Below are 13,462 nucleotides of genomic sequence, written 5' to 3'. Positions count from 1 at the left end.
ATTTTTGTAAACTTCAACTAAGTAAGGGTGTCTTATAACACTAACATCATCACTCGTGGAAAATACCTTTATTGCTACAACAAACACAATGCATATATATTTTACACAATAGCGTCTTTTGTAATGCCACCTAAAACAATTACTTCATTGTGTTAATATACTTCCCATTTTTCATTTATAGCTAATTTCCCCTCATTAGATGTCAGTGGCACCTTGACTGAAGAACTTGAGTAAAAACATGTTCTTGTATTTTCTTCCTTTTTGTGACTTACAACTCATTTTCAGTTGTTAGAAAATAAAGCAAAGTAAAACAAAAAATATTACACTCCGCTTGGTGTTTATGTAATTGGAAAAACAGGCAGCTACAAAACTGTTCTTTCAACTACTTCAGCAGCAATGAATGGTTCTTTCATGTCTTTTAGTAGCAATGTTGATTAACATTCTTTAAGAAAAAAGGAGTTTAATGATTTATAAAATAGCCATCATTGCTTGCTCAAAGGCGACATTCATCAGGCAGCAACAAATTACAGCTGTCAAAACTTGTTTCTTTCTCCAAGCATAAGAAAAAGGCTTTCACATTATTGTTTTAAGTGTTTCAAAAATATGTTAGTTTATTTTCTGTTTCTCTATTTCTGCAAATAAGACACACTACTCTTTACAACAATATATGAAGAGTGCCGGATTTGAACAGAACTTTAGTACTGCAGATTATTTGAAAGTGTTAGGCACCTGCTCTGGAGGGGAGAGAGTGGAGAGTAAGAAAAAATTTCAAAGGAATTCTCTTTCAAAAATTACTAGTATATGTGAAGTTGACAATTACAGCACCTGCAGCAAGTGGAAAGCCTTTTAGGAGACGAAGAAAGAGAAATGAACTTGGCAATACAACTTCTTACAAAAATTTATTTCACTATTAGTGATGAAATATGTTATTTCAACCACAAGGTTAATCTGCAACAACAGGCACAAATAGGGACAAAAAATTGGTTTAAAGTAGAAAGCATAATCGGATCAATTTCAGGACAAGACTCTTCACACAATTACTTATCCCCCCCTCCAACAATAGTTACAAATTAGATTAATCATTTTGACAGTCTGTGAAAGTCACCATCCTTATAACTAACACTTCATGAATGCTGTTTCTGTAACACAATTGGTACAAACCTTTTATAAATGAATCAAGCTCTTACTCCACAACATATTTTTCAACACCATGTGACAGATGTACAGTGCATTTAACTCATTCAAGATAGTGTTAGAAAAGCAAAAGCAAAAACCTGTGTGGCACCAGAAACGGATAAAAAGCATACCCATACATGTAGTGATGTAGCATCCGATGTGTAGCAATTGTCACCCGTGCATATACGGGCCAAGTAGTGATAGAATATGTATAGTACATTGATTCTCGTTACTACTAGTCAAATGCTACATAATGTCATGAGAAACTATGCACACAGAGAGATAATATATGAGAAGTAATGTGGGAGGTGGGGAAGGAGTAAGGAGAGGTGGAGGGCGGGACGAGAGGTGGAGGGCGGGACGAGAGGTGGGGGGCGGGAGGAGAGGTGGAGGGCGGGAGGAGAGGTGGAGGGCGGGAGGAGAGGTGGAGGGCGGGAGGAGAGGTGGAGGGCGGGAGGAGAGGTGGAGGAGAAGTAGAGGATGGGAGGAGAGGTAGAGGATGGGAGGAGAGGTAGAGGGGAAAATGAATATTATTAAAGGTTATACACAAATAGGTGAGAAGCCATAAAATGTTGATGGTCACTGTCTCATATCTGTTTAAATCTCTTCTTTCGTGTTATTACCAGCACTGCTCCATGTTTCATAGTGCACACTATTTGTTACTGTCTCTGTTCTTGATGTTATTTTATACTTCACAACCTTGATTAGTGTGGATTCTCGCACAATATCAAAGATTTTAGTGCCTGCTAAGATGATCATTTGTTCTAGCACAAGACTCACAATACTGCATCACAGTTGCTCATGTAATGTAATTCATTTAAACCACTTTTCATCATAGTATTTTTCATTCTAATACAAATTATCCTAATGACAAAAATATTCTTTCCACTATGTTAGAATTTGTTACACAGTATTTGGACTACAAACTACGACTAGTTGAGTTTTCACAGATTATGTCTCAGCAAAGCTTATTAAGTTCATTAATAAAGTATGAAGCCACTTTTAGTTAAACATTGCATTATCTATTAACTCTTATTAATCTCAGATCTATATGGGAGTGCAGGCTTTCTTGGCAAAACCATGAAGACTTCATCAATTTTAGATTTCTCCACAACTTTGCCACAACATGTAACAACACAACAAAACTGGTGTTAAATTTTTTATACTTTTACCTATATTCTTCAAAACTGCTATCTGAACTGACAAAAATGCTACATTCTAGTAGTACGTGTCTGCAACAGCAATAAAACGCAACCTTGACAAAGGCTAAGTCTGATACAATGCAGATTAATAAAACCAAAAGTCATACCTGCAAATCTGGTCCTATTGGTATGTCACCTCCATTCCACATAATTTGTTCCTCTCTGAACAGAGAGTTTGTTAACTCCATTGACAGTCGTTTTTTGTAATCTTGTGGTTTGTCTTCAGACATTCGGAATAGAACAGCTGCGGCATAGGTTGCTAACAGAAACAACAAATATTACTAACTTAATAAAAAAAGAATATAAGATACAAGCTTTCATAACTACTGTACATACTCTTGAGAACTCCAAAGCTAAAGTTTATCATATGGAGTTAGATATCCACGGGTACATTCTTATGATACATGGTACTAAAAACACTACTTAGTGAGACCAAATTTAACACCAGTTAATCAACAACACAGAAAGCGAATATAATGTACAATACAACATATTGTTTTAGCCCATTTGTAGTGGACATACTACAAATACAGTTACTCAACCTCATAATTTGCACTGAAAGGAAATCAATTACCCAAAAGTGAAGTAGAACTCCAAATACTGAAGTCAGGGTCCATACAACATGGGTAATATATCAATTGTAAATTACTTTATTTATATTTAAAGCTATGGAGCATTTACCATCACAAGTTGCAGTTAACTCTCCCCCCCCCCCCCCCCCCCCCCCCCCCCCCACCCTTTGGCACCTTTCTTAAGCTTATTCTTTTGTCCAGTGGTATATTGAGCCATGAAGTGTGAGTGTGTGTGTGTGTGTGTGTGTGTGTGGGCGCGCGTCGAGATGCCGCTTTCAAAATATTCCTGAACTACTTGTAAGAATAAATTCAGTTTGAAAATTTTGGAGAAAGAACAATTGCAACAAGAAACAATGTTTTAATGTATATATGTAGTGCCTGTTCTTTCAGAAATGTCTGTTGAAATGTGCGAGTAATGAGGATATTGGGCAAGGGGCACTACATTGCCAGTGTGGCAATAACTTGAGAATTTGGGTCTGACGAGAGGTGTGCTAGAGTAGTTCGTGCAGTTGCAATGACTACTATGTCTGGGTGGCTTAGCTGTCTGAGCATCTGCCTCATAAGCAGGAGACCGGCTTCCAATCAAGGTTCAGCACAAAATTTTCAATTTTACCCATTGATTTCAATCAATGCCTGCTTACATCCAATTCTGTAATTCCTTTGTGTCTTAATATATTTTATGATCTGCAGTTACCTGTTGTCAATTACAGCCATTATCATCTGAACCAAAATCTGTCTTTCAGGTAAACGTTAATGCACTACATCATGAAATTGTATGAATTAATTAATTGGGACTGGCTCAATAAATGGAGGTGGAGCGATATAGCATTGTCACTAATACTGAATAGGCACATTACAATTTAACAAATATGGACAAGTTCATCCTGTTTCCAAAAAAGATCAGTCCACTCCATACAGCAGTATGAAATATTCCTTTTCCACTGAATGAACAGAAAGTGAAGTTTCCAAAATGCAAATAAAGTAACAGAGGGAACGTTACATCAATCAGAATCTTCTACTGTGGGGCCTGCACACCAAAAAGTACACACAATCAAGAAAATGGGTAAAACCACCTCAATTCGTTACAAGCAACTAATGAACAGGATGGTATTGAGTTGCACATGCACTTGTAGCAATTCTGGCTGCACATTGAACTTCTTTGACAATTTCTTAGCGATGTATTTCCTAGTTCTCGCTAGGGGACAGTCTTGCGGCTCTTTGAAGGATTTTAATGGCAAGCATAGCTCTCTGCAGGGTCTTGCCTTGCTGGGTGTTCTGAATGCTAACAGGGATTTGGTTGCTGGAGGCTGAGATCTGCTTGATGTGTAGTGATTGGTGATCATTTACTGTGAAGAGTTTGCCTGCACCACTTCAAAACTCAGGGCTTCCCTCTACCTTTGTGATTGTCACTTGTGTTTTCTGAGCTGGCACAATTCCCATTTCTGCTGCTATGGTTGGTGGATGTGGTCTTACCAGCATTCCTTATTTCACCTATTTTTGCTGTACAAATACAGGGTAAGCCCCTCGTTTTGCATGTGATTAAGTGCTGGATGTAACTCACGAAAACCCCTGCTCTTTGCTGAGGCTTTGTCTCTGAAATCTGTTTTAGATTCATGCCTATAGCTTTGTGTAGCTTTTGCTAGTGGCCGTTATTTTGCCTGTGTTTTTGATGTGGATCAGCATCCTTGGTAACTAGAATATGCCCAAATTATTCATAAGACAATTGTAACAGGGCTCACATTTTGGCCAGTTCTAGTTCCAATATTACCTGATTATGTACAGACACTGAATTGTTACAATGTCTTATTTGAATGCTCAACTGTTCAGACTTTTAATGAAAAATCTCTTGTATTTAAAACACTCCTGCATTTATTCTCTAAGATTTTAAGTGCGTTTTATTCTGACCATCCTAGTATTCAAATTGATTCATAAGATTTGTATTTTCAATTGTCTGGCTATCTTAAAGCTTGTATTGGTTAAACGGGCACAGTACCTTTGTTTCCAGTTTATTATGTCAAGGCCAAAGACCAGTGTGTGATCTACAATTTATTTCTGTTATGTAATTTTAATGTGTATTCTGTATTTGTTTCACAGTCTGAGCTGAACCAAGCAACTGTGTGATGTGTGAGCTCAGCTCAAGCCAATAACATTATGTTGGTTAACGTATTCATTTCCAACTCCTTGTAATTCTGTTTAAGAACTGTCAAACAATGTGTATTTTTTTGCTCTTTTGTTAAGCATCATTTCAAACATTCATTTTCTTACCAATTACACAAATTAAATTTTGTCTGAGTAAATATTTTCTGGATTTTTCAAATTCTTCTTACGTGTGATTCTAAAATATTATTCTAATTTTTTGTTAATAGTCTTTCGATTGCCTCTGCGGCTAGATCGTAAGTGTTGTCATATTTTAACAATACACTCTTCTAAAAGTTGAAAATTAAAAAAAAAAAGACATAAAATGTTGGCTTCAGTGCCAGAGACTATGGTGGTGTGTGTGTATGGTCACATTTTAACAATACATTCTTCTAAAAGGTGAAAATAAAAAAAGACATAAAATGTTTGGCTTCAGTGCTAGAGACTGTGTGTGTGTGTGTGTGTGTGTGTGTGTGTGTGTGTGTGGCTTTTTTCCCCTCTACAAAGGCCTTGTTGGACTCATTTCGTGAAGCATTTTGCTGTGCCTATCTGCTACTCAGGCTCTCCGCTATATGGTGGGTAGCAAATATCTTTTTCATAATATTGATATATTCACCCAGCACCTTATCATTTCCAGTTGCAGGCTTCTTACTGTTTGAGGTATTGTGTGACAAAACATGCATCATTGCCCTACACGAGAGGATGAGAGGGGGGGGGGGGGGGGGGGGGGGGGGGGGAACGGTATTTTCAAAGGAAACCTCCTTGCACTTGCCTTGAGCAAGTTAGGGGAACCACAGAAAACCTAATTCTATACGGCCAGGCATGGATTTGAACCAACATCCTCCCAAATGTGAGTCCACTGCCTTATCACCATATTACCTCATTCAGTGAACAACAGTTGCTCATTATGAGAGATCATTACACATTCAGCAACAAATAAATAACTCACCAACTCCTTCATTCCTTGAATGCAATAATTCTGTAAGGGGAGCTGTGGCACCTTCTTGTTCAATCATTTCTGCTCCTTCTTTGTCTGCTGCTAGTTCGCAGAGGACTCCTGCAGCAACTCTCTGTATGTTCTCTATCTCGTTAAACAGAAGCTGTATGAAGATAATCAGAAGTTTATATAACAGAAGAATGTTATGTAAAATAATTATAAAAAATGACTAAAATAAGGTTTCAAATTAACTGGAATATTACTTGAATTAATATGCAAATAGAATATTTCACTGAACCAAAACTGGCTTTGAAGCACGTTTAGCAAGCTGTTCATTGCTCAATGCATCCAATCTACATATTAATGAAGGCAGGAGGCAAAAGAACTTCTGGAGTAAAATCAGCAGTTTATCATGATATATCTGAGTATACAGTGCACGAGAGCCGAAGCTAAAAGTAAATTTTATTCCATACAAAATATACTGTAACACTTACTGATATAAAAATACATCACTGGAAGCAAAGCAAATTATCAGGGCCAAATGTACTTTTACTGATACACATTGCATGCTTACAAAGCCCCCAACTCAATACCAGTTTCACCTTGCTTTTGCTTTCTTTACAGTGCAACTTTAAACAACATTCATAAAAAACTAATCAAACTGTATGACAAATTACTTTGTACAGAACAGATGACATAACAAGTTATAGAAAATAATGATTTGTCTGGGAAAGGTTTAATAACATTGGTGTTAATCAAATATTAACCTCTGACAAACTGAACATTACATAATTCTCAGTTCTGTTTACACCAATATACTCAATGAAAATTTATAAACTGGTTTGTGCGGAAATGTGGTCTATGTACTTTAGCTTTAGGGACCATCTATGCAGGCATCTGCTCCATGATCTTGGTACAGCAAGGATTGTGAAGAAACCTACACTGCAGTGTCAGTAGCAGGTGTTCTGCAGCAGTGCAAATGATATGCGCTTTAAGAATGTTGAAACGGAGAGATCTGTGCATATTGGATTTGAACTGACACAGCTCACACGGATCAACGGGCAACACACAGTCCAGTATCATGCAGGACTGATAACTCCAGATTGCGTAACGTTACATTGTTCAAAGAATTTGACTGGAACAGATGGAAGCAGTATGCTTATATTTTGAAGCGTATTGTTAAAGATAAGCTGGTGACTTTAAACATAAAGAATAAACTCAGCCTAACAATCAAGCATTGCTGCCTTGCGATAGTGTATGAAGTGAAATGTATATAGGCGATGAGGCATTATTAAGTTCTTTGAATACTGTTCACGTGAACCGTCACCATTAGCCACTGCTTGTTTGTGAAGATGGAGAGCATGGATATGTTGCTGGAGAGTGGCATAATGTCATGTGTGGATGTTGTAACTTCGTCGGAGGATGAGACTATGATGTCATCTGCTTAGGAGACAAACATGGAAATGTAGGCAAAGTGGGCCACACAACGATAACATGTTTAATGTAGAATTTAAGCATGGTAATCAGCCTTTTGGTACATATGCTGTAAATTTAACGAGGATTTCAAAGTATGAGATAGAGGAAATGGGAATCTTTAACATATGTTTGATAAAGTAAGCATTTATAAGTTTAGGGTGTATGTGCTTAGGGCACATTTGCGAACTGAATATACATCTAAGGACGTTCAAGCTCCTAAAATAATACTGAAGAATAAATGGTTCTTCCAACTTAAGTACAAGCTTAATGTCTTTGGGTGTACCCTAACAGATGTGTGTGAGTATGAGTATGGTAGATAATCATAAATAGTTAGTTTCTGCTTTAAGTGAAAGATTATGGATTACTACCCCACTTAGTTCTCTGGTAAGATTGTTTCTCCTAGTTATCATGAGGTCCCTAGGTTGTAAATAATCTTGTACATCCACTGACAGTTGGTTCTAGACAGTGGTGTGAAATTGTGCAAACTTCATGTTGAATTTCAGAGGGGAAACATGATGGACACAAGCTGTTATTTGGCCCCTGGGTTGCCTTTGCACTCATGGAAAGAAAAAGAGGAAGCAAACGGATGAAAGAGTGGTATAAGAAGAGAGGAGCACTGACCATAAAATTTAGTGAGAGACTTGGGGATAAGCAGCCCAAATGACTATATCAACTTTCCAAATATGGAACTCACTAATTTAATGTACTTTTGTAAATGGTTACATTGATACTTAAAAAAGATGCTCATTCTCAAGTCAACTCAGCATCTCTCAATCACTATACATTATTTTTAAAACTAAACTTTGCACTTAAACGTCACCTCAGTCAAGCCCAACTGTGATGGGAAACTGCATAGCTATTACAGAAAGCTTGAAATATTACATAAGGCAAGGAAAGGTTTGTATATGTTTTTAAAGCTCAAATTTTGGTTATACTTGAATTATAAGGGATTACGTGGTCTTGCAAAAGTTCATGACAAGTACCAAAGTGTTGGTTGGACACGAGTAGCCCATCAACTCAAGTTGTTCTTTTTTTTTGCACTTACCATAATTAGTCCCCAATGAATTTAACTTCTTTACTGATAGTTGCTTATTTGTTTCCAGATAATTTTCCTCATAGTATTGCTCGTTTTTATTTTGTTTGTTATTATACTCATTTACACACCATACACAGCTAGCAAACCCCTACAGAAGTCTAGTAATTCTAAAATGAACATGTGTTACAAAGATTTTGAGGACACTTTCACGATTCAGTTTACACAGCACAAAAAAAAAATCACGCAAAATAAATAGTTTTGCACTCACCTGTGTGGGACTGCACTGGAAAAATATATACAAAATTAGCCAGAGACTACACAGTAGAACCAGTTTTTGCAACAAAAAACTAATTTCAGTAGATCTGTCAATATCAGTATGAAGTATTATTACAAGAAAAGGAAAGTTGCTACTCACCATATAGTGGAGATGCTGGGTCGTGATAGGCACAATAAAAAGATTCACACAATCATAGCTTTCGGCCATTAAGGCCTTTGTCAGCAGTAGTGTATGTGTGTCTATTGCTGACAAAGGCCTTAATGGCCGAAAGCTATGATTGTGTGAATCTTTTTATTGTGCCTATTGCGACTCAGTATCTCCGCTATATGGTGGGTTGCAACTTTCCTTTTCTCGTATTGTTACATTCCATCCTGGATTTTCCATTGCTTAATTGATCAATATTATTGACAGTCTAGAGGCAGCTATAACCCCCTTCCTAACCAAACCCGCCAGGTGTAAACACAAAAGCCAAAAATATTAAAATCGGGAAAGTTTGAAGTGCAAGATGTTGGACACACAATCAGAGAGATGCAATGTTTCAGAAGAAGGGGGAAAACTGGAATGGAAACAAAACAAAGCTGTCACATTGCTTTGGAATAGCAAATTGTAATTGGAAATTGATAGAATTTGAAGAAATTCTCTTTACATTAGGAAGAACTATATGGAAAACTCAACAATGAGAGAATAGATTATAAGATGTTGCAGCAGAAGCACTGTATTTAGTGTCTGAAAAGGAGAAAGGGCTCTGAATGATATGCTTAAGTGTAGCCTAAAGAACATGATAGGAATGGACACTGAAAACGATCAGTTGAAGGATATGGAATGAAGAAGACAACTGATATTACAAAATTCTTCAGGCTTTCGTGGCCACTTATGGACAAACTGCCTATTGGCTTCTGTCTCGGGTTCTTCTGTCTCATCTAATGAACGTCGGCCGAAGAACCCGAGACAGAAGTCAATAGGCAGTTTGTCACAACTGATATTGTCAGCAGGAGTCACAAAACTAAAGAATGACACAAAGCACTGCTTGATACAACAATAACTGCTCTGAAAAAGTGGGAGGGGGAGTGGGAAGAGAAAATTGTTAGGAAATACAGTACTCAATTATCTAATTTTTCATTCAGGAAAAATATAGTACGTTTTTTAGCAGATAGCTGAAACATAAGATACAGCCAGTACTTGGATACCACTATTTTCATTTTAGGAAAGTGAGTAGAACCTGATTTGTAACTAGAATGGTGACAGCATTAACAGCCTGAGAACAAATTTGTGTCAGAAATCATTCAACAGGATTGGATTGACTTGTTCAAGAAGCTGACAGCAGTTTTCAAAGAAATTTGTAACAACATAAGTGAGAAATATTCATCATCAATCAGATTAAGAGATATACAAGAAGATTGCTCCCTATCATCTGACCTGTTCGCTTTAAATGGAGAATACCTTACAAGGCTAATCTTAGTCTCACAAAGAATAGATCTAGCAACTGGATGGCAGTGCCTTTGAGACTATTTAGTGAGTAGGTGATATAGTGTAAGTGTGGCGCGGGAGGGGGCAGTGGCATACATGCGGTGGGGATTATAAAATGTGATAAAATGGCTGGTGGATGTAGAGTAATTATGGTGTCAAAGTCAAATCAGATATGCCACAAGTAAAGGCAATGAACAAGGGGTACTTAGAAATAAACATCTATTTTTATAGCATGTGTGAAGCAGAAAGAGGAACATAACAGTCACTACATTGACTCACATAGTACGTCAAAATGCTTTGTGTTGCGACAGTGGGAAAGGCATGTCGCTTTGCATACAAATTAGGAGATGTTCAATATAAATCACATTTGGAAACCCCACCAAGTGTGAAATCATGTCCATAGGTCATTTTCAGTGGCAAAACTCTCAGAGCTGTTGTGGCCCCCAATGCAAAATTTGTGCTGTTCTCTGATCATATGCGATAAGTGAAGATGGGCATCGATAGTGTGATTTGTTTAAGAGTGGAAGGTCAAATATTCATTATGATGTGAAAGTATCCATCTAGCCACCTGCCTGTAGCCTAAAAAAAAGGGTGAAAACTGACAGTTCACATGATCTCAACAGTCTGACAGCTTTTCTCAGATTTATCAGTGTGTTTTGCATGAAACTGTGACCAAACAATTAAGATCCTACAATTTCTAAGGAAGGAAGATAGAGATTAACGTCCCATTGACAACAAGGTCATCATGGTGCCCAGCACAGATACCACACTCCCAAGTGCATCGACTCTGCTGGAGGACAATTGTCCAGCATATGTAAAAATGTAAAAAGAGTCGAGGAATTTTGATGAAGTGTGCCTTGTGCAATGAGACCCAGCCATTGCCCAACCCAAATAAAATTGATGGCGAGCCATCTGCTGCGGTCTGCTACTGTGGTCACAGCACTGGCTGCTAGCACTGCTAGTTTCAGCGGTTCTTCTGTGACCGCTGGAGAGCAACTGTGCTTGGCCCACATGAGTTCGCTTTACTGTTCACATTTCACCCTGACCATCATCCATTTGGGCTCACACTATCCCACCACAATAGCCACCCTTCTCACCATAGAATGAAGAGGCTACCCTCCCAGGGCCTCAGCTGCAGTTGTTTGCTGACCCTCAGCCATATGCAATCTCTGGCACAGTAGACAAGATGCACAATTATGTCAAATGTTTGCAGGAATAAACCTGAGTAGCACCATCAGCACATTTAAGGACACCACTGCAATGGTGAAAGCTGCATCTAAAGGCAAATTCAAAATAATATTCCTGGCAGAGGGATTCATGACATTAATCTCCTCTGATAGATCCGCTAGTCCCTGGGAACTCAAAATTCTAAACTGGAATGCCATTGGCATAAAAGACAAGATTACCTCTCTTCAAGATTTCCTAGACTGTCTCGCCACTGATATTGCGTCTCTGATGGAAACCATTAATATATGTGAGTATAATCTGCATTTTCATAAAAGGAAAAGGTTGATACTCAGTTGTAAAGAATATAACACCAGATCTAGTTTTGTGTATGTCATCAATTTCCTAATTTATTTTGACTATGCCTAGTTAGTATCTTTCATTATAGGGTGAAATCAGTAATTGCTTCGTAGCTTAAATTCTATTGTTGACTCATAAACAAATATAAATTCTGTGCTAATTATAAACATTGGTTTATAATGATAATAGGCCGTGTGCTAGAACAACGTCAGTCCATTCTATATGTACTGTATTATGCAGCAAGAACTGTGGGGTTAGGTTTTTACTGTTCGTAGATTTTCAACAGTAAACTACTGTAGCAGTATGTTTATGTTTGCTTGCAACCTATTAATGAGACTTACCGAAAGTTAAACAACAGTGCACTGGCTGTATAACTGTGTATTATTGGGGGGTTGTGAACAGTGAAAGTAAAGAACTGTGAAATGCAAATGTGTCAGTGTTGAACTTACACCCACAATTTTTCAGCCAACGTAGCAACGCAGTACATCGACATTGAAGACAATCAACGAAGAAATAAAGCAGTGAACGTTACATACCATAGACCTACTGCGACACAAAGTAATGAGGCAGCTGGTGTATAAGTCAAGTTATGGCAATATATTTGGCACATCATTTCGACTTACCACCCCACGCCCCCTTCATTATTTAAGAGTAGATCCTTCGGGGTATATTAGATATCAGTTTTCTTGTAATTACAGGAGGGGATTTAAACTTGAAACATAGAAGATCTGGCGCACAACCTGGCAACGGAGAGCCATTCCACCAAATACATTTGTGCATACAACAACCATTAAGTGGCATAAGTTACGGCAAAACCACTATTAGAATAACAATTTTGGATTCACATTATCACTGATGTTAAGAATGACACACAGCAAGGAACGGTAATCAGATGAGTGGCTCAGGTAAGTGCCCAAAAGCAAAATTCCCGTCCATTAGCGATCCAACAATATGTGCCCTAATCAGCTTCGTGGGAACCACCAATCCCCTGGTCCTGACCATATCTGCAGTCCCACTCCTAATAGACCCATCCCTCCTGCTACAACATACCGAACAAACTTTTAAAATGCTTGCTTAAAACTATCTTATTTCCCCTTGGAGTGCAAAACTGCAAAGGTCAGCACTCTTCAAAAAATCGACAAAAACATACCACTCACTGAACTTATAACAGGTCTCAGTAAAATCCTAGAACTAATAATGCTCACTGCCCTCCTCCAAATCCTCAAGAGAGCACAACATCCTTATGGCTGAGCTGTTTGGTATCTGCGTTAAGCATTCCACCATCCAACAATCTCTGCACTTGGTAGAACATATTTGTCTAGCCACGGCAAACAGAGAATCAACGGGAGCAGTATTCATGGACACAGAAACGTCATTTTACCATACCTGGCACAATGGACTCATTTACAAACTCAACCAACCTAGATGCCCAGAGCACATACTCTGGATTATCAATTCACTTCTTGCGAACATCAGTTTTTTGTAAGAGACGGTACTGCATCCAGCTAAACATGACTGGGGCAGCAGGACCACAAAGTTCAGTCTTATGCACCGTCCTGAAAACTATTTGCACGAATGACATCCGTAAACAGGTCAATGGTGAGACAGTTCTCTATGCCATTTCAGTTATATACAAGAGTTGTCACAACCTCCTTTTCA

General features: G+C 38.1%; 1 protein-coding gene across 3 annotated transcripts in view; it reads right to left on the bottom strand.

The window, feature by feature from the left end:
- Window positions 1-13,462, bottom strand: part of LOC126467192 (armadillo segment polarity protein) — an 89,796-nt gene that overhangs the window by 16,510 nt on the left and 59,824 nt on the right. For all 3 annotated transcript variants that reach the window (XM_050096443.1, XM_050096445.1, XM_050096444.1), the window contains exons 11-12: window positions 6,036-6,186; window positions 2,486-2,637 (exon numbers count right to left, since the gene is read on the bottom strand). In XM_050096443.1, coding sequence (XP_049952400.1) covers window positions 2,486-2,637; window positions 6,036-6,186 — 303 coding nt within the window. The remainder of the gene's footprint in view (window positions 1-2,485; window positions 2,638-6,035; window positions 6,187-13,462) is intronic.

The sequence above is a fragment of the Schistocerca serialis genome, chromosome 1 (genome assembly GCF_023864345.2).
Source record: "Schistocerca serialis cubense isolate TAMUIC-IGC-003099 chromosome 1, iqSchSeri2.2, whole genome shotgun sequence".
In the NCBI taxonomy this organism is placed as follows: domain Eukaryota; kingdom Metazoa; phylum Arthropoda; class Insecta; order Orthoptera; family Acrididae; genus Schistocerca; species Schistocerca serialis.
The sequence above is the reverse complement of the archived record's forward strand: the minus strand, read 5'-3'. Positions and strand labels throughout refer to the sequence as shown.